This window comes from Electrophorus electricus, chromosome 8, assembly GCF_041902795.1.
Source record: "Electrophorus electricus isolate QZ-2024a chromosome 8, ASM4190279v1, whole genome shotgun sequence".
In the NCBI taxonomy this organism is placed as follows: Eukaryota; Metazoa; Chordata; class Actinopteri; order Gymnotiformes; family Gymnotidae; genus Electrophorus; species Electrophorus electricus.
The window spans coordinates 7347561-7370000 of NC_137504.1; the positions used below are offsets into that span (position 1 = coordinate 7347561).

Genomic DNA, 22440 nt, shown 5'->3' on the forward strand with positions numbered 1-22440 from the left:
GCACTCTCCAGCGAAGGTTTATTCTGCAAGCTGGAGAAGTGCGAGTTTCATCTGCATGAGGTAAACTACCTTGGCTACCTCACCAAAACAACTGGTCTATGGATTCAGACTAGCAAGGTGGGGGAGGTGACTTAATGGCTCTGTCCTCAGATGCACTGTGACCTGCAGTATTTTAAGGAGTTTTCCAACTTTTATTAGTGGTTCATCAGGGATATTAGTGCCAAGGCCAAGCCCCTAACCAAGGTAAAGCCCAGCGTTACTGTTGCACCCTCATTATCAAGCAGCCATCTGGCGAGCTTGCAACTCTTCTGGTCACAGTGCTGTTTTTTTCCTGCTGTTGTCACTACTAGCACCTTTTGTTCTGGTTTGTTTGTTTGTTTGTTTTCAGTTTTTGGACTAGTCATTAAAAATCAGTACTCTATTACATTCATTCATGTCTCGCTCTGTGCCTGCAACATATCGCACATGCCCACATGGCCCACCAGACACAGAGATGTGAGAATTGCCCCATACACAACCATATGACCATCTGCCTCAGTGATAAAACAAACATACACAGGCAATCTCAAACCATCACACAAAATAACTGAAAATCAGTACAGTGCTGTGGCTTACATATTTCTAACAAGAAAAAGAATGTGACAAAGAAAACAACTCACTGCATTTGAAGAAAATGCTATATTGCTATAAAAGCATTGCCTCTCACCCTCTGACAAAACAAATGCAAAGGTAGCAGCCATGCTAGTAACACTCTCTAGTATGGTGCTATGACATATGGAAAAAACAGAATGAGGAATTACTTGTGTAAATTTAATTATGGAAGTTTTCATATTTAAAGTTACTCACGTGGGTGGTGATAGATTCTATGAAAACTGCTGCTTTACCCAACCCTACAATGGCAAGTTTGTAACAATTACTAGGGCCCCATTAGTAGACATTGGCAGATACACTGATTTCACTGATTTCATGTTTCAAAAAAAGACACCATAATCAAATCAGTGATGTTTAGTTATTAAAGTGCTGCAGTTGTTACAATTAATAATAATAATAATAATAATAAGTTTCCCTTATTATTAAGTAAACGTCATATAAAATATTCATACTATTGCAAACTAATAAAATAGTTTTGGGAGGCCAACTTTTGAACGTTTCTTGCCCCTTGTTGTTTTCATACTTGCAATTTCCCAGTAAAAAGGTGACATGTGCATGTGAGATAAACAGTCCCACCCCCACCCGGTGTTTCAGTGACTTTCGAAACTTCGTCATTAGGATCGTTCGAGATAAGCTGCGCTTCGATGGTCAGCGAGAGTATCCTGCAGGATTGGGGAAGAGCTGCACAGAGAGCCATCTAGCAGGACAGCTGCATAACATACAAGCTGAGAGACTTTGTCGATTAAGTGTGCTTGTGAAATGAAACTTCACATACCAACCTGCTTGTCTAAGGTTAAAATCATAGACTTATATATGAAGGACCAAAATTACATTTATTTATTTATTTATTCTTATGTACTTTCGTCCTCCATGTATATTCTGTCTATGGTTCAAACTGAATGACGTAAAAGACACGCAAACACGTGCTTTAAACAGGCGGCGTCAGTAAGCGTGGGAAGTAGCTTTTTTATTTATTAGCAATCGGTAGTTCTACGTCTAACATTTAGATATTACATTGAATCTCTGACGATAACACTCACGCTTTGTGTTGATAAGTTGTATTTGGATACTTAAAAGAGAATGTAATAAAGTGGTCCATAGGAAGACGCAGAGTTTGCTTGCCGTTAGTAGCAAACAGCTAGCTCTGGTCTCTGGAGCCAGCAGAATAGCTAACGCTAGCTAAGAGCTAGCTAAGATAGATAAATCTATGTCAACGATAGTGGCGAACAGCAACTGTGACCTTCTCAATGTGCGCGGCATCTGGCCTGCTCCGTACGAACTGTCCTGGGGCTATTTCTGCGACTGCAAATACTTCGTATTTAACTAGCTAGTTAGCTAAGTTATATAGGTTAACAATCCTATTGCATGTGATGAAATTAAAGAGTCACTGCATTGCAACTTCCTGTTAAGTGTAGTAATTTAACTGACCTAAAGCTATCGTGGTGCTAGCCTAAGTTAGCTATCACTTGCAAGATGTCATCAACAACTAACGTGTGAGGGTGCTAGCTTTGATTTATTGCTTATCATCTATTACATTTCGATAGCCGTTCGTTGCTAGGTAGCTACTTCTCTTTCCCGTGTGTTAAATTGTACACCTGAACTGAACTGCTACTTCTATAGGTATTTATCATGAAATCGGTGTATCCCTTGCCAGCCCCATGTGGGATAGTTTAGCAATGACTCTATACGAAGTGATTGAAGCCATGAATGATCAAAACAAAGGGTCTTAACAGTTTCGTTAGCTAGGTACACGACAACACGTTCAATTTTGTTTAATCCCTTAGCTGAATATTTTTATCTATAGAATGACATCCCGGACTTTTCTCAGGAATTTTCTCAACTATGGAAATCCGGTTGTGACGATTTTCAGTGGGAGCTATTGTAGTCGCCTTTATTTTCATCAGACCCCCGTATGTAAAGTTGCGTGGCAAGCTGAAACTGGATTCAAACCTTCAAAAGTGGCAGTAGTGACAAAGACCACGAGGTATGAATTTGAGCAACAAAGATATTTATATGCAGAACTGTCAGAAGAGGATCTTAAACAACTGGTAAGTATATTAAAATGGCTTATCTGGAATATATTCATTCACAAGGAACACAAATCCACATTCAGGAAATACAGGATGTCCATTCTAAAAGTTCCCATTGAATGTTTTGTTTTTGTGGTCTTTCATTAATGCTTGGTGTCTTTGCACACACTCTTGTATTATACTTAAGTCATTGAACAGTTTTTTTGTTTTTCTCTTTCATACGTTTTAATTAACTAAACTAAAAGCTTAAAATAAGTAAAACAAACACTTAAAGCTCAATGTTCCAGTCATTTTAGTATCTTGGAAGGTCAGACCTAGACGGAATCCGATAAGCCAACTGGTAATTGTTGAGTGTGTATGTGTTTTCTGGGTGCTGCACCTCTGTTTATTTATTTTGTAAAAGTGTTGTGTACTGACAGCTTGCTTTGAAAGGATCCAGTTACTTTGGGCTTTTGGAGAGACACAACATACACACCCACAATGTTGGACAGATTGTGGACAATCTACAGTAAGTGATGGATGTTGCAACATGTAAAACTGTTCATACTAATGAAAGTGCATATGGTATTGGTTAGATTTTTATGGGTAGCTCAATGTAATTATTTCAATGCTTGTTTCATTTTTCCTAGAAAAGAAGGTATTGAGGTTCGTATTGTTAAAAGAAGGGAGTATGATGAAGACACAGTCAGATGGGCAGATGCCATTGTGTCTGCTGGAGGTTAGTTGTTTTGTGCTAATACCTGAAGGTTCTTCAGAGTAGCATTCTACTGGTTGAAACAGGAATATCAAAGGGCAGAAAGATGCAGGGATGTCATAACACACATAAACATAGACCCTTTAGCTACCATTATGTTTGAATTGAATTCATCTATGAACTGATATGGGTACTTGTTTTCTTTGGACTGTGCAACATTTTAGCCACAAGAAATCCAGTCAGTTTTGTCTGCTCTCTCTTTTGACTTTTTAGGTGATGGTACTATGCTGTTAGTTGCCAGTAAAGTGTTTGATAAAAACAAGCCTGTAATAGCGGTCAATACTGATCCAGAAAGGTAAAAGAAAAACCAGCACATTCACACACATTAAATTAGGATTTTTCTTTTCATAAAATTATGCCGTGTATCTTTTCTTTTTGTAAATAAAGGTCAGAGGGCCATCTCTGCTTGCCTGTGCGCTATACACATACATTTTCTGACGCATTACAAAAACTCAGGAATGGAGAATTCAGGTGCGTCTCTCAATTTACTGAATGGTTTAAGATTGAACTCTATGCTAATACTCTCTCTTACAGTGAGCAGTATTCTGACAGGAACAATCCAGAGATTATGATTTGATGGAAAAATCCAGAGACAAAAATAACCATTGTTTATAACTCTTTTGTCCTGTAGTTGGCAGTGGCGCCAGCGGATCCGCATGCACTTGGAGGGCACCGGGATCAACCCCACTCCAGTTGACCTTCATGAGCAGCAGCTCAGTTTGGAACAACACAGCAAGGCACACCGCACCACCACAGAAGCTCAGCGCAGTAGGGCACTCGCTGCAAACCTTTTCCCTTGTTTTCTTACTGTTTTTCTTTGTACTCATTTATGTCTTCTTCCATTAACTTGGTCTTGGAAAGGTACTATAGATATAAAGTTCATTTACTTATTTCCTATTAGTTTTTTTTTTACTGCACCTTTATTTGTAATGAATTTAATAGCATTTAACTACAAGAATATTTATACAGTTACATCTCTCTTTTTTGTGGTACTCTAATGCTGCGCTCTGAATTGAAACTGATAGAACACCCATTAATCAGTTCAGTAACTTCAGTAAATCATTGTGTGATCTATGAGTATATGAAAGAAAATGAGGTTACCTTAAACGTTGCTATGGTATGTATGTTGTAGGCCAGCTAGATGTCAGTATTGTTTCTAAATGGTGTTCTTCTCTGTTCATAAAAGGATGCCTATAAACATTGTCTAAATCACTCATTACAGAGACAAAAACAAAAAAAAAAATGAGTCACTCAGGTAACATGTTTTGGCAACAGGTACAACACACAATTACACAACACCATGCTTACTTCCTGTCAGAGGACTCAATGAAATCTTCATTGGAGAGTCCCTCTCCTCCAGGTAGGTTAGTCAACCATGCCATATTCCCAACTCTTTACCTGTTTTCATTTGTCATCCATCAATTGGTCTATTAAGCTTATGTCTCGTCAGCCCTTGTCCTCCCCACTTCATCCATCCTTGCCCATCTCCCCTTAATTGTGGATCTCTGTCTGCCACAGGGTGAAGTATAAATCCTTCAAACCCCATCTTACACTCTCGCACCATAGGGCTTCCTACTATGAGATTTCCATTGATGATGGCCCGTGGGAGAAGCAGAAGAGCTCAGGACTCAGTATTTGCACTGGAACTGGATCCAAAGCCTGGTATATAAGACCATCTTCTCGCTGTGCTGATTTTAGTTAATATTTTGTCAAATATGCTGATTTTGTTAAATGTCCTGCTAGCTAATATTTGTTATTCATATTTGCATGCAGGTCTTATAATATTAACAAGCTGGTGGCTCAGGCTGTGGAGGATGTCCTTAGAATAGGTATGAACAGAATGAAAATGAGGGACTAAACGGGTTTCTAGCTGTTGTTACTTGGTCATGTAAAATTTGATTTTCTTCTCCATGTTGTAAGCAGTGGTGTGGGTGGCTGCTTTCACTAAGTAAATTGCATATTTTAATGCATGTTAGAGGAGGGTGCATATAAGACTTTACTTTCCCTTAGCAAAAGTAAGGGAGTTATCCACCATTTCACTGCGAGTTATACTGTGTATGGCTATGTATGTGACAAATAAACCGAACTTGAAGTAGGAAAACAGTAACTAAAACAAAAATGTTGCTATTCAAACTTTGAAATAAGCATCATTCAAATGTCCTTTTTATAGGTAAAGCAAAAACTGGCTTGGATATTCCACTAAACCAGGAAGTTATTGAAAGTGGTGAGTGTAGCTTTTTTTTCTTTTTATTGTTAGAAAATGAATATTTTGTTAGTTCATCATACACTTGAATATTTAGTAGCAAAGCCTTGTGACTTATTCTTTGGGATGTTGTGTAGTGACTGAGGCATACAATGAGTCTCTCATCTTCGGTCCAGAAGAGAACAAAGTTTTCTTCAGCGTCAGGGAGCCAATTGTTAACAGAGTATTTTCCAATAGCCGCCAAAGAGGGTTTGCAAGCAAGTGAGTATTATTGTATACACTGAAATGGTATATCTACACAGTGAACTGATTTTTTTTTCCTGTCTAGTTATTGTGGTGTTTACTTTGAAATCTTATTCAGATCATATCTAAAGGCCCAGGGTCACACTGCACAAATAGTGGTATTGATACTAGAATTTAATTAAATGATTGACCAATAGAAAATATTTTCCATTCCATATCAGAAGCAAAAAAGGGTCAATTTAGATTGTGTAATTTAGACCAAATGCACAAATAACTACAGTAATGTGACACCAGATGCTATCCTTTAATTTTCAGCATTAATAATTTCAAAACATGCTAAATTGCTCTGATTAATCATGTTCATGCATAACAGTGTAAAACCATCTGGCTTATCCAGATCCTGTTTTTGCTGCAATGCATTTGGTCCTTGGCCTGCATCATTATTTATTCCAAAAAGAAATGTGAAATAGGATATATAATCCAGGGGTAACTCCCAGTCCTGGACATATGCAGCTTTGCAAATTTCCAACACTAATGTATGCCTCTAATATTCATGCTACTGAAAGCCATGGTTACTGAATCAAGTGCTAGATTAAGTTTGGATCTGAACATGACAGGAAGGTAGATCTGCAGCAATAGAGCTAGGCACCCTACTTTGTTAAAGGTTTATTAATGCTAATAATGTTCTCCCTGTATTAATCTCCCTGTGTTACTTAAAGGATATGTGTCCGCTCAAGATGCTGGGATGCTTGCATGGTGGTAGATGGAGGAACATCCTTTGAATTTAATGATGGAGCTATAGCAACTATCAGCTTATGCAATGAGGACCTGCTAAGAACTGTTAACCTTGATTGAATGCCTGGTTATTAAACCATCATAAACACTTTTTCTAAGGTATTGGACATGCATTAATGCTTTTTCAAGCCTGGATTAGAGATGAACACTGACGCATGGCCAAAACCATTATGGTCTGTGGATTAATGGTTTATTGTTTGTGAACTGAGGGGGTTTTACAGTTCCAGTAAGAATCTTTATCTTTCATAGCTTGAATACCATCCCTGGAACAATGTACATTTTCAACAGGAAAATGATTCTTGTTGCTTAAAACGATCTTTGTCGTCTTTCTGCTTGAACATTTTCTTAAGGTTGTTGGTTTCATTTTGCATTTGAAACACTACTGTCCCATGGTTATTAAACCACCAGAGCACTCCAACATTTATTAGATATAATGATTCAGTGGGCATGAATACCTGCGGGGGTCACAGGTTATTAAATGTTATTGTATTTTCCAACAAATACCAGGGGGTAGAATGTACCATTGGCAGGTCAGAGCATTATGTCAAGTTGCTTATCTTGGTTAGATGACCTAGTATGGTTTGCTTTTAAAACCCAAGCTATCATAATGCAGCATTGGCCTGTCAGTTTTTATTTATTTCATTAAAATATAAAATGATGGAACCTGTTTAATTTTCTAGGATGTCCAGTGACTACACCTAGTCCCTTAATAGAACAAATTTCAGTAAAGATCATTTTGCTTTCAGTACTGACCCCAATTCAGGCCCAAGAACATGGGGAAGAAAGTGAATAAATAAAAAGCACTATTTATTTGAAATGAACACGCAAGCTTCCATAAAAACATAGTTTATTTCTGTTCTCAATAGTCAATTATTCAGGAGTCTCATAATAGGTCAGAAAACAAAATGCTAACAGTTTTAAATTGTTCTTAGAACTGTTTAAAATTAATCACCCTTTTGCAGATATGCTGACTGTGCCTTAAGGCATCAGTAACAATATATAAACCATCATGAACAGATAAGCAACATTTACATAACAAAATGTTCAACAGGCTGGGTTAACCATCCTCATTTCCAGAATTAGCAATACATTTAAAACAATGCTCTGGGAGTATCCAAGCTAAATATAAAGAATGGATATTACATTGTTTTCAAGATAATGTTACACTACCAAAGTCAGTAATTCAGCTTTAAAGGATCAGGGCCCTTGCTTTGTCCATCCTACATAAGAAAGCATCCAGACAGAACTATCCAAATAGTTATTGTACAGGAGCTGCTCTACTTAAAGGGACCTTCAAACCATTCTTGAACCAAAATTGTCAACTGCTCACTGTAGATACTCATTTGAATTTTTTAGGAACATTAAAGATCTAAAAACAACCTGACAAATGACCCTGTAATATCTACTGTAACCTTGTCTTTCAAACGAAGTTACTGGCACAAATGACATAATGAGTAACCAATTTTAAAACTACTAGACTGATCCTGTAAAACTGATTCCATAAACTTTTTAACAAACCATTATCACTTAGATCCATGTCATTCACTGAATTGTAAGCCTGACCATTTGAAAAGGATTAAAATTAACATATTTCAGTAAGTAATTTGGTCTGTTCATTTCCGTTTTCTCTAAAACATCTATAAACAAACATTTTTTTCAATGCCACTCTTAAAAAAAGAAAAAAGTAAAAAATACTTTCCAGTAGTCTTTTCAGACATACTTAAGGAACATCTTCATATTCATCTCTTAACTCCAATATGATTTCTCTCAGAAATGTCCTAGGACCACAGGTTAAGGTTTATATACCAGCCAGCATGGCATTCCCCACAGTGTACGGTCCTTCCTGGTAGCTGTAGTGGGCCGTGCTATACTAGAGAAAGGCTGCGTGTTGATCTGGATATGCGGCAGCCCTTTACTTAGGATGGGCAAGTAGCTATCCTGTATCAGGCCAAACACCTCCAAGGTCTGCAGCTTTGGAAATTTCTCAAAGTCTCTGTAATAGAAAGAAATAACCTAAACATTTAAAAGTGTTCCTCATTAAACATTTTTTTCTTTCAATTTTGTACAGTACACTAATGTGCATGCTGTCTTACATAAGGGCAGCTGGGTGGATTTGGTAACAGCGGCTCAGGGCTAAATGCCTCAGAGAAAGCAACTGTTGCAGCAATGGGAAGGCATCTGTGGTCACAAGCACACTGTCACTGCAGGAAAGGAAAGTAGCATCAAGACCCAGATGTCCAGACAGGATTCACTCTTCCTCCCATCCTCCATCTTTAATTATTCCTTACCTCAAATCCCAATTTGTTAGATTTGGACATCTTTCCACTAGTTTCTTTACATCTAATGAATTGAGGGGAAAAGAGAACTTTAAACCTCTAGTATTGATCAAATTCAAACTGTACTGCATTTGAATAAAAAATTCTTTTTTTTAAATATTCAGCCTGTGTATGTATATGAAGATTTTTTCTGCCAATTGAGGCAACTGGAGTTGTTTTACCTCTCATCCAAGTAACTTAAATCTCAACTCAACTCAAGTGCCTCAGATGAGTGGTGGAACATCAAGAATATATCATAAAACCAGACACCTTCACTGACTGGTTGGACATTTATGAAGTCAGAAAAATGTGCATCACACACAGAGCCTTAAAATTGACCACCTCACAAGAAGTTAATCATATGATAAGCAGCACAACTGTGATTTTGGGAGCAGGCCACTATCCTTTCTTTGGGCCAGGAACTACCTCAGTAATTCATCTTTTCCACATTGAAAAGCTCAAGTGTTAACAGATTTTCCCCCTCACCATCAACATGACTTCACTTCCCTAAATGTTTACTGTCTGCTCATTAAAGTAATACTTAAATCACAAAACCTTAAAAAGGTTAAAAAGAATATACCTTTAAAAAGGTTCCCAGACAGAAATGTTATTGCAAATTGTCTGAGTTTCAGATTAATATTGGATAAGCATGAGAAGTGCAAATGCATAATTACTTTAGTGACAAATACAGAAGCCAGAGCTGGGATTGAATAATGTACCATTATGTAACCCAGTAACTTGTTCCCTGAATCACCAATTTTCCTTACCTTCCATAGTCAGATTTTGCCTGTAGCCACTGATATTGAGCTGAGTAACACTGGACGGAATATTGTTAGAGATGGCTTGAACATGCTGACTGCTGAAGTCGCACCATGACACGTTCAGCTCTTCAAGCCTGGATCAGTCAGAAGAGAGGAGCAAGAAATGAAAGACTGCAATGATACACAACCTGCATCTGGGCCTTCATCAGCTGCAACAGCATGTTCTGCTCTTGCTGACAGTCTTACAAGATGCTGTGCTGAAGCAGCTCAGTCAGAGAATCAGGGGAGAAGCCAGCACAGCCACACAAATTCAGCCGGACAAGCTCTGCATTCTGAGCCAAAGATCTGCAAGATGAGTCAAGATGTGAAAAGTTAAATTATTTGTCATTCACAAAATAAGATGCCATTATACAGAACTTCCCAAGTCAATTTTAAACTATTTACATACATCAAAATATGCTATAAATAATAATGTCAACACATAGCTTTCAACTGAGTCTCATGAATGATTTTTAGATGAGACCATTTTCTTGATCATCTTAAGATGACGTACTGTAGAATGCTGTCAGAAAGCATCAGCCCCTCAAGACTGAGACTCTGTAGCTGCCTGCAGCGAGACAAGATGTCCTCCAGGACAGAAGTCTGTATGGTGCAGCTGGACAAGTCCATATGCTTAACACGAAGAGGCCTGAAACAGACAATAATTGACTTCATTAAAATAATGCAAAGCAACTAAAATGCATGCAGAGGATACATTTGTGGACAGGCCTGTAACTCACCCTGTGTTCTTAAAGGTGGGTTGACCAATACAGGCATGTGGACAGCGCAGCCTCAAGACTCCAGCTGAGAGTACCTGGCCAAGCTCTGCATCTAGCTGAGCTTTACCCACCAAGTCCACACTGTGCCACAAGGACTCATCCATACTAAAAAGATGCAACACCATACAAATACTTAAGACAATATAAAATTATATGAGAGACAATTCCTAAATGTACATTGAATCCATGAATTTAGAACTAAATATACAAATGTCTTAGATTGAGAAGAACACCTGCTCTTATAAATAGCATAACCAGAAACGTGGAAAAGAAGCACAAAATACAGAGAAATGCACAACAAAAAACAACAGATCAATTGTATGAAACTTACGCCAATCGATGCCAGCGCTTACACACGCGGGTGGTTCTGAGGAGGTCTTGTAGCGAGAGACAAGAAAATATCCCTAGAAGTAACTCATCTGGGAGACTGTCCCAGCACAGGCCAGCTACATGAGAAGCCAAAGGTGAAAAATAAAGCACATTTACTCATTATACCTTGTTCACATTTTATTAGAAGCAATACTTAAGCGTGACGGTTTTATTACATATGGTATAGCTAAATCTCAATTATATAAACATAGCACCAAAAAGAATGTGCTCGCCGTATCTGACCTGATGCATCCCTGTTCTTCCTAGGACGTCTGGCAATGACAAAAGCATTTTCTTTCCCCTTCACACAAGCCCGGGGTTGCTTGCGAGGAGGCGACCAGTGCTGAATGAGCTCGTGTGGGGTGTTCTCGGCGTCGAGTCCCTCATCATAAGGCGGCCTTTTTCTCGGTTTCATATGAGACATGCTTAACAAGGATCCCTCCAAATTCTCACTTAGACATGGAAGTTCTTGAAGAGGTCTGCAAAATCGTTTGAGGAAATATCTAGTAATCATATATGATTAAGAATCGCAGTGTAAATGATAACCTAATTATGACCAAACTAGCCAATAGCTATCCTAGCTAGCTAGTTAACAAGGGTGGGCTGCCATCTAGGCATGTTCGTCAAAATCAAAATGGCTTTAAGTTTCAGGAAACTATGCATCAGAAAATTATATGTACCAAAAGTCGCACAGCTGCTAGCTAACTAGCTATATAACGAAGTACGCGACCTAAACAGTGGGTTTGTAGGTTAGTTAACTTTGGGGAACAGGCAAACTCAGCTAGATGGCTAGCTAGGTTAAAACTTTGAAGGTGTTCTTGATGCCCGCCATAATATCATGAACAGAGGTGTAGCTGCAGCTTAGTTGCCTCTGATCGCGCCATCTCAATTACTGAGCACAAGGCGACCGAAATATGGCATAATAAAGGAACAATAAATGTAATTATCTGGTGAAATATTATCTTTATAATAGTTTTAAAAGATCTCATTTTAGTACACCGGTCCTAAATCCAAGGCGCGCAAGAATTGCTTGGAGGTGTATAACTAACTTTCTAGATGTCCACATTAACCAGCAGTTTAATTTTGCTTGCCATTGTCCAGTTTTTAGTAACTACTAAATATAAAAGTATAGTAGCTAAAAGTTAATCAAACGAGTAATTAAGGGCAACAGCTCGAATAGCTAACACTAGTTACCTAACGAGCTAGCTCGCTAACCAGTTAGCTACCACAGCATAGAGAGACCAAAGTGGAATGCAAGTTATCTGGTTAATTTAAACTAAAGACCAAAACTGTCTTAAGAAGTAAACGTTTCAGACATATGCAAATATACAAATAATTACCTCTCAACTGCCATATTAGTTACACAAAAGGGATTACTAAACGCTCTTCGGACAATAGATAGATAGCTTGACGTTGTGTAGTATAGGTTCCCCGATGTGTACAAGCGGGAGCATTTAAACCTGCAGCTTGACCGCCTGCCTCAGCGTTACACCATTGGTTCAAATTTAGGGAAACGGAAATTATGTAGAACATGCAGTAGCCAACAAAATAAAATACGCGCACACCAATATAATAATAATAATAATTGTAAAATTGTTTCTATTAATGTAGGAAGTAATGAAAAAGTAGTGGTTTAATTAAATAATATAAACAACCAAGGCGCGCTAACATCTTAATCAACAGCCTAATCTGTTAATCAGTTAAGTCGCGGTCACAAACATTCCCAAAATTTAAATTATTTAATTGTACTAAAGTGAGTAAATAATGCACCATAACTACCACAATTGTTTTTAGACGGATTAAATATTTTTCACTTTTGCTACAAATATGCATCGGATGCACGGGTAATGCAGGCATATCACAATGTCAGATAACAAAAACTTGTTAAATTCGTTCCCATTGGTGCTGAGTCAATCCTATTACGTCCCCAGGGGTACAGCGCATGCGTCACCTGAACGTGCGCCCTTACGTGGCTGTTTCAGTGAGCGACGCTGCTTGGGTCCTCAATTTGGTAGCTATATGACGTTTGTGATTTTAGAATACCAGCGTGATGGCGCAAATCCAAATAACGTTATTTTGGACGAACCTTTCAGTAACCGGTTCCTTTACTGAGTAGTAAAACTGGAAATTATCATTTGATCAGCATTTATATCTCTCAACACAGCTGAGGTACGAACAGTCCTAATATTTCTTTGTGTTTGTATAGCTCGCCAGCCAAACATGGTAGCTGATGGATACGCTAAAATAGAGGGAGATGTGATTTGTTGGTGACGTTAGTGTTGCTGCGTCGTTTCAGGGCAGTTCGCTATCTGGAGTCCAAGTGGTAGATAATAGTAATTTATCAGATGTGTTTCTTTGTTTAGGTTAATTTCTTTTTACAGACGTTGTTTACACAATAGGTAAACCAGTTTAGATTAATTAGCCCTGATTTACATTTAAAGAGCTAGCTAGCTAGCAAATGTGTTTTTACAATGACATAAAATAAAATGCAAACACTCTTGCAACGTTTTAGCCTAAGATCCGGGGTAAAATGACTTTATTATTGCTGTCTTGTAGTGAAGAAAAACAAAGGGGTCTTTTGTCAGAAGCTAGTGCTTTGGAATCTTGTGGCAAAAGTTGTAACTAATTACTCCATAGAAATTAATATTCACCACGGTCATGCGTTCTGCGTATGTTGTATGTAAGCGATTTATGGCTTATGCCTTCCCACCTGTTTGATTTAACAGTTTTCATTACTCCTGAAGTCTGCAGTAGGGGAGAATGAGTGGGGCTGCGCTTGGAATAGAGATTGCCGTTGTCTTTTTTCTGGCTCTTTTTCTTCTGCATCGTTATGGAGACTTCAGAAAGCAGCAGCGCATGGTTCTCTTTGGCACACTGTTGGCATGGTATTTGTGCTTTCTCATCGTCTTTATACTCCCACTGGATGTCAGCACGGTTCGTTAAGTTCACTGTACAAAATTGATGCACTCAGAATAATTTTATGAGGTATACAGATTGGATCATGTAAGTTTCATTATATTTTTCAGACAATATACAAACAGTGCATCATTGATCATGAAGAACATGCTCCTTCACCATCTGTGGGGCCAAGGATCTTCAACCAGACGACAGGAAACATGTCCGTTTCACCCACTATAAGGTTTGTCTATATTCTGTTTTATTCACCAGTCTGCTATAGAGAGGGTCTCTGATGGACAAACCAGAATCAGGTTTAAAAAAGGTTGGGGCCAACCTGCTGGGGGGGGGGGGAAAGCAGGTTGTGTTCTGAAAACATAGACCTAGTAGTATCTTTTTCTGTTGTACTTAAATTTGTATTTTTGTGTCCACCAACTCTTTATCTGCTTGAAGACAGCATATAGATATGAGATGACAGTGTGAGGAAAAATTCATTAAGTAGTTTTTTTTCCCCCATAGCCTTCAAAAGGCGTGTCATATGCCATGGAGCTACATTCCAGATGGGATCATGCCTGTGTTCTGGAGGGTTGTGTATTGGACCTCACAGTGTCTTACATGGTGAGGGCAATACCATTATCCTTACAAATGATCTTGATCCATTAAAATCCAAACATCCTTGCTCTTTCAGGATGTTTGATCTCTTGCATTTATATTTATGCATGCATGCTTGGCACCTGGCGCATGTTTTGGTTGTTTGCATATATGTGTGTCTCCAGGCTTCTTCTACCCTTCATGCAGTCCTATGCCCGCTCCGGAGGCTTCTCCATCACAGGCAAAATAAAGACTGCCCTGATTGAAAATGCTATCTACTATGGCACTTATCTGTTCATATTTGGCTCGCTCCTCATCTATGTGGCTGTGCATCCTCAATGGCACCTCTCCTGGTAAGTGTACTACTGCAATCCTTCTGCCTGTATCTTGAGACAGCACTACTCTAGTTTGTCATGGAACTTTTGTGTCTTTTGTGGTGGCTCATGTCCAGGTATGAGCTGCAGACTATAGGCATCACAGCAGCCAACACATGGGGTCTTTTCCTTCTGGTGCTGCTGATGGGTTATGGCTTGGTGGAAATTCCACGCTCCTACTGGGAAGCTTCTAGCCAGGGACACCTGTTGATCAAGACCTACTTCAAAGCTGCCAAGCTGATGGCTGAGAAAGCAGATGCGGAGGAGAACCTGGAGGATGTCATGGAGGTGGGACAGAGAAAAAGGTTCATTTATTCGTTCATTCATCTACTAAACCTGCTTAATCCTACTTAGGTTCACAGGGCTCTGGAACCTGTGTTGCAACACATGGCACAAGTCGGGAGAGATATAAAAAATGACAAAATTTAAAATTTTGACAGAATTGTCTTACTTTTTTTATATTATAGGAGGTGAGAAAGGCCAATGAATCCATAAAATATAACCACCCTTTCAGGAAATACATTGACACAATCCTTAGAAAGGTAAGGAGAGCATATCAGAGAAATGTGGAGGAAATACTAGATATAATGAACATAGAGCAATGAATTGAATAGTGTGATTGTACTCTCTGTTCAAGTGCCCTATTGAATATCAAGAGAAGATGGGGAGGAATATGGATGACTACGAAGACTTTGATGACAAGCAAAACACTTATCCTAGTGAAAGGAGCCTAGAAAAACTTCACAAGCAGGTGTGGAAAACAAAACTCTTCTAACAAACTTACTGTTAGACACTTATTTGTAGAATTCTATCATTATTATTTGTATCATTTTTATACTTGCATATTTATCCAAATCTGCATTATTCCATTAGGTAATTTATGCTGTACAGAGGAATAATCGTACACGTGTTCAGTGGCAGATTCTCCTCGACCAAGCGTTCCACCTGGAGGATGTCGCTAAAAATGAGACCAGCTTATCACACCAGTTTGTTCATAGTTTTCCAACCACGGAACCTGCGGGCTGGGTCAACCGCTATGTCTACACCCCTACTGTAGGTTAGTGCTCCATATCTACTAAAGAGACACTGATTGCAATTTTCTTGGCCAATTTTGATTTTTAATTTTTCTTTTTTAACATGACTGGCAGATTATGATTTTGGCCAATTCTGATTTTCTTTCTTTCTAAGAATTATAAATGACAGCAAACAGAAACATTTTTGTTCACCTTTTCTTTCAGTGGAAACTTCTTATATCTCAACATAAAATGTGCACTAGGTTATAGGACAAGCCTTTTCCTTTTACAATCCTCCAAGTAAAAATAAAGAGCAATGTTTTTATTTTTCTAAATGAAAACAAGTGCACCAGGTAATAAATGAAAAATCAAGGCACCTTTTATGTTGTCATCAACATATAGGCCTAAAGCAGTCACCGAGCTCCTCCTGTGTGGCTGTGTTTGTGCAGCTGTCACCCTTGTGCGTGCACAAGTGTAAATGTGACCGGCACAGAATTCGTTTTATGGCTGATCATGCTGAAAACCAGACTATTCGAATCACTGGCCAATCGATCAGGGCATCTCTGTGTACACCCCTATTGTAAGATAGTCAAACAATTTACAGAAGTCTCCTGGAGTACTAAGCTGGTGTTAAGGTTCAGAACCAAGTGCCAAGATGTTTCTGTTACACGCAGATGAGTCACACAGCTTGTTCTCTCTGTCTGTTCTTGTGTTCTTTGTATCTTTTTGTCATATACTAGAGTGGTATTGGGAATGCTTGCTGAAGCAATGGTTTTACCGTGTGCTGGCTGTGCTTCTTTCGCTCTTCTCTGTGGCGGTGGTCTGGTCTGAGTGCACCTTCTTCAGCACTCGTCCTGTCCTCTCGCTCTTTGCTGTGTTTATCCAGCTTGCTGAAAGAGATTACAACTATCTGTATATTGAGGTAAGCATATCTGAGCTAAGAGTTTAAGCTCTGTACTGAAATCCTTTATGAGCAGTGCTTAGAGGTTACATCTTAGTAATAATATCACACATTCTAACAAAAAATTATTAATTTCCAGATTATGTGTAGTCCTAACCTGAACCTAAATTACTTGTGAATTTCATGGTTAGTTTATTCTTCAATGAGAGAGCAGTAGTAGCTCAGTGGTCAAGGTACTTGACTTGTAATTGGGCAAGTCCTTTAACCCTCAATTGCTCAAGTTGTACTCAGTCATAATTGTAAGTTGCTTCGGATAAAAGCATCAACTAAATGCCATAAATGTAAATTAGGCTGTATCCAGGAAACCTTAGGGTGTGTTGCTGCTTTTGTTACAAAATTGCTGTTTTTCTTTTTGTCCTCTAGATGGCCTGCTTCATCACAATCTTCTTCCTGTGCACTTGCGTGTACTCCACTGTGTTTCGCATCCGTGTCTTTAACTACTACTACCTGGCCTCACACCACCAAACTGATGCCTATAGCCTTCAGTTCAGTGGCATGTATGTTATCTGAATATAACTGAAAGCACTTCCCTGAGCAGGTTTTAAAACTGCAGTTACTGATGTTGAAAGAGTTCATTTTTTTCCTTTTTAATGGTGTTTTTACATGTAGTTCTTTTGAAAAGAACCAACTCAGTTCTGTTAAAGTGAACCAGAAAGGGAACCATCTGAAACTGACCACTTGTTCACAACCCCAGGTCCTTTGGAACTTAGACCCCTGTCTGTATAACACTTAATTATGGATGGTATATTTAAGATGGCCACTTTTCATGCTGCTGTTATTTAGTTCTGCTAGAATTTCATGATGCAAATAATAAAAAAAACAAAAAAAACAAAAAAAACAGAACTAACCTAAAATACCGAAAAAGTATTTAAAATCTAAAGAAGAGAAAAGCATGTATAAGAATTTGCTACTCAACCACACAGTCCCATATGCAGCCATGTTTGTTTTGAATCATGAAGCTATTGGGTGTGTGGCATGCTTTGAGGTTCACTGTTAAAAAAATAAAACAAAACTCCAAAACAGACCAGGACTGCTTTGTTTTCACAGTGGAAGAATCAAGCAAACCACTACACGAACCAGAAACAAACTACTGAGACCACCTCTGGAGATTGTTTGTTTCATTTTGAGGTCCATTTAGGGGGATCTGACTTCATTTGGCATGTTTGCATATGCAAAAGACATGGACTCAGTCTATCTGAGAAAACACTATAATACTCAGTACTCGGTCTGAGGTGATGCTGAGATTGTTGTAATGCGTTCTCCTGTTCACCAGGCTTTTCTGCCGCTTGACTCCACCCCTATGTCTGAACTTCCTGGGACTGATCCACATGGACTCTGCCATCTCGCACCAGGCGAAGCAGCAGACTGCATACACATCTGTGAGTCTCGCCATGCCCCTACTGTTTATCAGGAATGTGTGCTTCCCTGGGCTTCCTACTACATGTGTTTTAATGTATTCTGTATTGGGTAATTGTAAAACAGTGAAACATACCAAATGTGGAAGACATTGTTCCTTGGGAAATAAGTAAAACTGAAGAACCATTTCTAACAACCAGCTTTAACCATGAAGTTCAATAATTGCTCTCATATTCTTCTCTGATTCTACTCTGTTTCAGATCATGGGTTCCATGAGGGTGCTCTCGTTTATTGCCAATGGCTTCTATATCTATTATCCCATGCTGATAGTCATTCTTTGCATTGCCACATATTTCAGGTATGGTTTTTTTCTACTTTCATCTAAAGAAGCTAAAAAACAATGAGAATATTATAATGAAATTTTACAGATAATATTATTATAGCATAAATAGAAAAGCGCTACATACTGATTATTATGTAGACATTGCTGCAGCTAAGTAATGGCACTCTTCTGATCCTATACCTTCTATCCTAACTCTTAGGTACATTCACACAAGGTAGAAGTGCCCCAGATTCAATTTTATTGTTAGGCTATTCAGAATATCTTTTTAATGTGATCTATATCCAACATTGGTCTGAAAAGATCAAGGTTCTATACTGACCTGCATGCGCAAATGAACAAAGCTTCACATAGTATACTCATCCAAAGATAAACAAAAGATAAACTCAAAATGGAGTCAACCGAATCGGCCACTAAAGTTAAGGTTTATGTCAGGCAGGTTGCAAATTCAGAATCAGTTTAAATATCCTACAAACAAAGAACAACAAGAAATAAACAACAACAGACTAATTTATATGGTAATCTATTCACAGCTATTAATTTCATCACATGAAATGCCACAAGAATATTGTTCTTCTAGTTAGGATTAGATGAGAAAAGTTGTAAAAATGCAGCAGGTTGGATACGTATTAGATTCCATTACCACACATAAAAGTGGCCCAAATCAGAATTGAAAATGGCAGTTTCACTATGGCCTTTGCTGTTTTTACTGCCATCCAAATGACAAATCTGTGTCACACATTGAAGAAAAGATTGGATTCAGGCTACATTTACCTGCTGAGTGAATGTACACTTACATGTATCTGATTTCTTTGGGGGGGGGGCAGTCTTGGCACCCGTTGTCTGAACCTCCTGGGCTTCCAGCAGTTTATGGGAGATAATGAACTGACCTCAGACCTGATTGATGAGGGCAGGGAGTTACTACGACGTGGTGAGCTTACTGGGGGGTTAGGGGGAAAAACGTTGAGTTGTTATCCACATGTAAAGAAGCCCGTGATCCTATTGCTGCATATTTGCCTTGAATGCAGAGAGAAGAAAACGGCAGCGGATGGAGGATGGGGAGAACAGAAGAAGAGTGAGTTCTAGTCTCTATAACTGCTGTTAAAACTTTGCTTGTAACATTCATATATTCTCCCAGCGCTGAAGTTGATGAAACTGGATTTGATAAAACTGGACCAAGATTAATCTTTATTCTTTGATAAAATAGTGAGTCATTAGTTCTTGGAGACTCCTGCATAGATTAATTGTCTTTTTTTTCTTGTTCTAAAACACCTGATTGAACTTAAAAAGTGATTAAGTTTAACCAGCGAATGGGAAGAACTAGCCATAAAAGCACAGGAAAACCTGCAAGGCTGCAAGGGACTGCCATGAGCCACAGTCATAGAAATGCACATATATAAAAAGGATGTTTATTTTATATATATATATTTTTTTTTTTTTATCTGCATTTGTTGTAAAGTGGTGTCATCGTCGTAATCCAATTGATTACAATGTTTATATACAGTGAAGTTGAATAACTATAGTGTATACAGATACATATTGAAGTTGTGATTATCTGTTTTTCTGTAATGCAGTATTAGGAAATGCACCAGATATGAACTGTGGAATTCTTGGTTGTTCTTGGTAGGAATGGAGAGAACGCTATGGACATCAGAGGGATGAAGGAACATCCAGAAACAGGCCCTGCATCTCTGAGATGAAACAAACCAATTATGCCGAGACACTCAGTGCCAATGCAAACAGACGTATGTCTTCTACTTTAAACCACGTTTGTTACTATTTGTGTGTGCTGATATAGAGGCTTTTAGCATTCTTCCTTTACACTCTTCCACAGAAGCCAAATACTCTCGCAGTGGCAACCACTCAGAGAGGGACAGCGTTGAGCTCCTGCAGGATGCAGAACCCTTGGACTTCAATGCAGAAACTCTCACAGAAGACCCACTGGAAGTAAGCAGGTTAGACAGACAGTCAGTTATGTCAGTATCTTGATCAGATTTTAGTTATTCTCTTTCAGCCCAGTCAACAATAACAATTGTGTATTTCTCAGTTGTTGTAAGTAAAATCTAAAGTAAACATCTGTTCCATGTAGCTACAAGGGCAAGGAAAATCAGCACAAATACAGCCCAGCCTTGGTGTAACTTAATGCCCAGCTGCTGGAACATGCATATGTGTGCTGACATGAATATACATGCTGCAAAGGCAAATGTGCAAGCCTTGCTTACTGTGGCACAGCTGTGTTAAATCACCAGAAGTGTAATCTAGCTTTTAGGATTTCTGTTACAAATAACTCTCAAGTGCTCACTCCTTCTCTGTTTTACAGGCACACAGGAGGGAGGTACCTGTCAATGTCCTCCTCCCAGAGTCGAATCTTTGATGATGTGTGAAAGATAAGATAGGGGAATAGAACAGAAGAAGAGGTGGTACTGATGTTTGTCTTCTTCTGAGTCTAACATTCATGTAAGGAGCACTTCTGGTATTTGTCTGCTGTGAATGTAGAATGTTGCAGGACCTTAAGAAGGCACAACAGGCGCAGGGCGTTTCCATGGCACTCATGTTTTAATGTTGTTGTATCCCTGAATGTAACATAATGTACCTAATCGTTTTGTATGGAACACACACGCACACATATGCATGTGTGTGAGTGTACACACACACACATCTCAAGTGCCACACCACTGTCTGCTTGTTGCATGTGAAAAATGTAATTTTCTCTCTCCTTCACCTTCAGAGTAGCTCTGTGTTTCAGGTATTAAAGGATAGTCAGTTTCTGTATAAAACTGAATGGCCAAAGCATTGACTCATGCTAGGCATGACCCATTTAATAATTAATCTAAAATAAACTTGAGCAACCTTATCTTGATTACATTAATTTATTGCTGAAGCAGAGTGCAGGCCAGTGATTAATATTAAGGATAAAACTATAGCTGTAACTAGTCCCAGTTCATCTTAATTACGAATTTAACCATTTTGTAAAGACAGACACATGCAGGGTTTTGGTGAGAGAGCTTGCTCAGCCACTTTGTAGTGCTTATAGTTAATTTGAGATTATGATTAAGACTTTGAGAATATTGAGAAAGTTATTTAATAGCTTGAAAAAACTGTCTTCTTAGGTAAAGGACTAAATAATGTGTCTATCTGAGACATCACAACATAAAGGAACAGGATGGGGAACATACTGTTGGGTGCTTGGTCTGAAGACAATACATATTTAAGGAAGTGCTGCAGAAGCATGTCTTAATATTTCATCCATGTAAAAAATTGCTTCTTTTATGCTAATTTATATTTGTGGTCTTTATTCAAAAAGTAATTTTTTAACTCTGTAGAACTATAGGATGTTGGTTTGGTGAGAAGGGGTTGTGGGTAGTGTGCAACTCCAAAATTAACTTTGCCAGGTGCAGAAAAAAAAAAAAAAAACTAATCACACACTGTATTACTGCCATTTTCTTTTCAGTTATCCATACAAATTGAGAATTTGTTTGGTTTTTTTTAAATGTCTTTTTTTGGTTTTTTTTGATATGTGAAGTTGATTACATACTGTACCTCAGCTGTTTGGTTGTTCTTGTTTGTAGTACTTGTCAAGATAAGTGGCCTTGTGTTATTTACTATGGTGATGTGTCATCAGAAAAGAAGGAACCTTTTAAGAATTGTGTTAAATGCCATTTTTCCATTCCAGTGCTTTCAGTAATGCAAGAATGCAATTCAGCTTACTATTTGTGTGTGTGAAAAGCAATATTTGACAGTTGTGTAAATGTATGCTATATTAGAGAAACGTTACAGGTGTTTGGTTGGTGAAAGAGTCTGATGAAAAAAGTGACGCCTTCCCTCCCTCTCTCTTTTTATTTTAATGACTAATTAATAGTTTATAACAGATCTGATGCAGATTTGCTGTCTGACAGAATGGCCCATAGTCAGAATTGCAACTTGTCAGCAACACCTTTCTATGCCATAGACATTAAAGGCATCATGAAACC

The 22440-nt window shown here is 38.4% G+C and overlaps 3 protein-coding genes across 14 annotated transcripts in view; 2 read left to right on the forward strand and 1 right to left on the reverse strand.

The window, feature by feature from the left end:
- Positions 1-1322: 1322 nt before the first annotated feature.
- On the forward strand, positions 1323-8275 carry nadk2 (NAD kinase 2, mitochondrial). Of its 9 annotated transcripts, none has more exons than XM_081719738.1 (12): positions 1323-2699; positions 3101-3189; positions 3311-3399; positions 3649-3730; positions 3823-3906; positions 4067-4296; positions 4711-4795; positions 4954-5097; positions 5209-5264; positions 5606-5659; positions 5815-5899; positions 6601-8275. In XM_081719738.1, exons 1-12 carry the CDS (start codon positions 2457-2459, stop codon positions 6734-6736), a joined length of 1377 nt encoding a protein of 458 aa, XP_081575864.1. In that variant the 5' UTR covers positions 1323-2456; the 3' UTR covers positions 6737-8275. The 9 variants fall into 9 exon arrangements, with proteins under 9 accessions (XP_081575864.1, XP_081575867.1, XP_026860682.2 ...); XM_027004881.3 differs by having other exon boundaries at positions 1326-2699; positions 5776-5899; XM_027004889.3 differs by having other exon boundaries at positions 1327-2699; positions 5002-5097; positions 5776-5899.
- A 152-nt stretch (positions 8276-8427) lies between these two features.
- On the reverse strand, positions 8428-12393 carry skp2 (S-phase kinase-associated protein 2, E3 ubiquitin protein ligase). The gene is made up of 10 exons (XM_027004953.3): positions 12280-12393; positions 11183-11418; positions 10902-11016; positions 10532-10675; positions 10306-10440; positions 9999-10097; positions 9759-9886; positions 8965-9016; positions 8770-8877; positions 8428-8669 (listed from the first exon to the last, which is right to left on the reverse strand). Exons 1-10 carry the CDS (start codon positions 12291-12293, stop codon positions 8468-8470), a joined length of 1233 nt encoding a protein of 410 aa, XP_026860754.2. The 5' UTR covers positions 12294-12393; the 3' UTR covers positions 8428-8467.
- Positions 12394-12915: 522 nt separating this feature from the next.
- The window catches only part of lmbrd2b (LMBR1 domain containing 2b), a 9673-nt gene continuing 148 nt past the window's right edge, over positions 12916-22440 (forward strand). Inside the window, exons 1-19 of one of the 4 annotated variants that reach the window (XM_081719987.1) lie at positions 12916-13108; positions 13666-13873; positions 13966-14078; positions 14354-14452; positions 14611-14778; positions 14877-15087; positions 15267-15341; positions 15437-15550; positions 15673-15856; positions 16553-16734; positions 17137-17270; positions 17821-17901; positions 18047-18152; positions 18390-18487; positions 19297-19400; positions 19498-19544; positions 20097-20214; positions 20304-20424; positions 20790-22440. The exon at positions 20790-22440 is cut by the window's right edge and continues 148 nt beyond it. In XM_081719987.1, coding sequence (XP_081576113.1) covers positions 13700-13873; positions 13966-14078; positions 14354-14452; positions 14611-14778; positions 14877-15087; positions 15267-15341; positions 15437-15550; positions 15673-15856; positions 16553-16734; positions 17137-17270; positions 17821-17901; positions 18047-18152; positions 18390-18487; positions 19297-19400; positions 19498-19544; positions 20097-20214; positions 20304-20424; positions 20790-20853 — 2193 coding nt within the window. In that variant the 5' untranslated portion in view covers positions 12916-13108; positions 13666-13699 and the 3' untranslated portion in view covers positions 20854-22440. The remainder of the gene's footprint in view (positions 13109-13665; positions 13874-13965; positions 14079-14353; positions 14453-14610; positions 14779-14876; positions 15088-15266; positions 15342-15436; positions 15551-15672; positions 15857-16552; positions 16735-17136; positions 17271-17820; positions 17902-18046; positions 18153-18389; positions 18488-19296; positions 19401-19497; positions 19545-20096; positions 20215-20303; positions 20425-20789) is intronic. The other 3 variants (XM_081719988.1, XM_027006749.3, XM_081719989.1) reach the window with 3 other exon arrangements.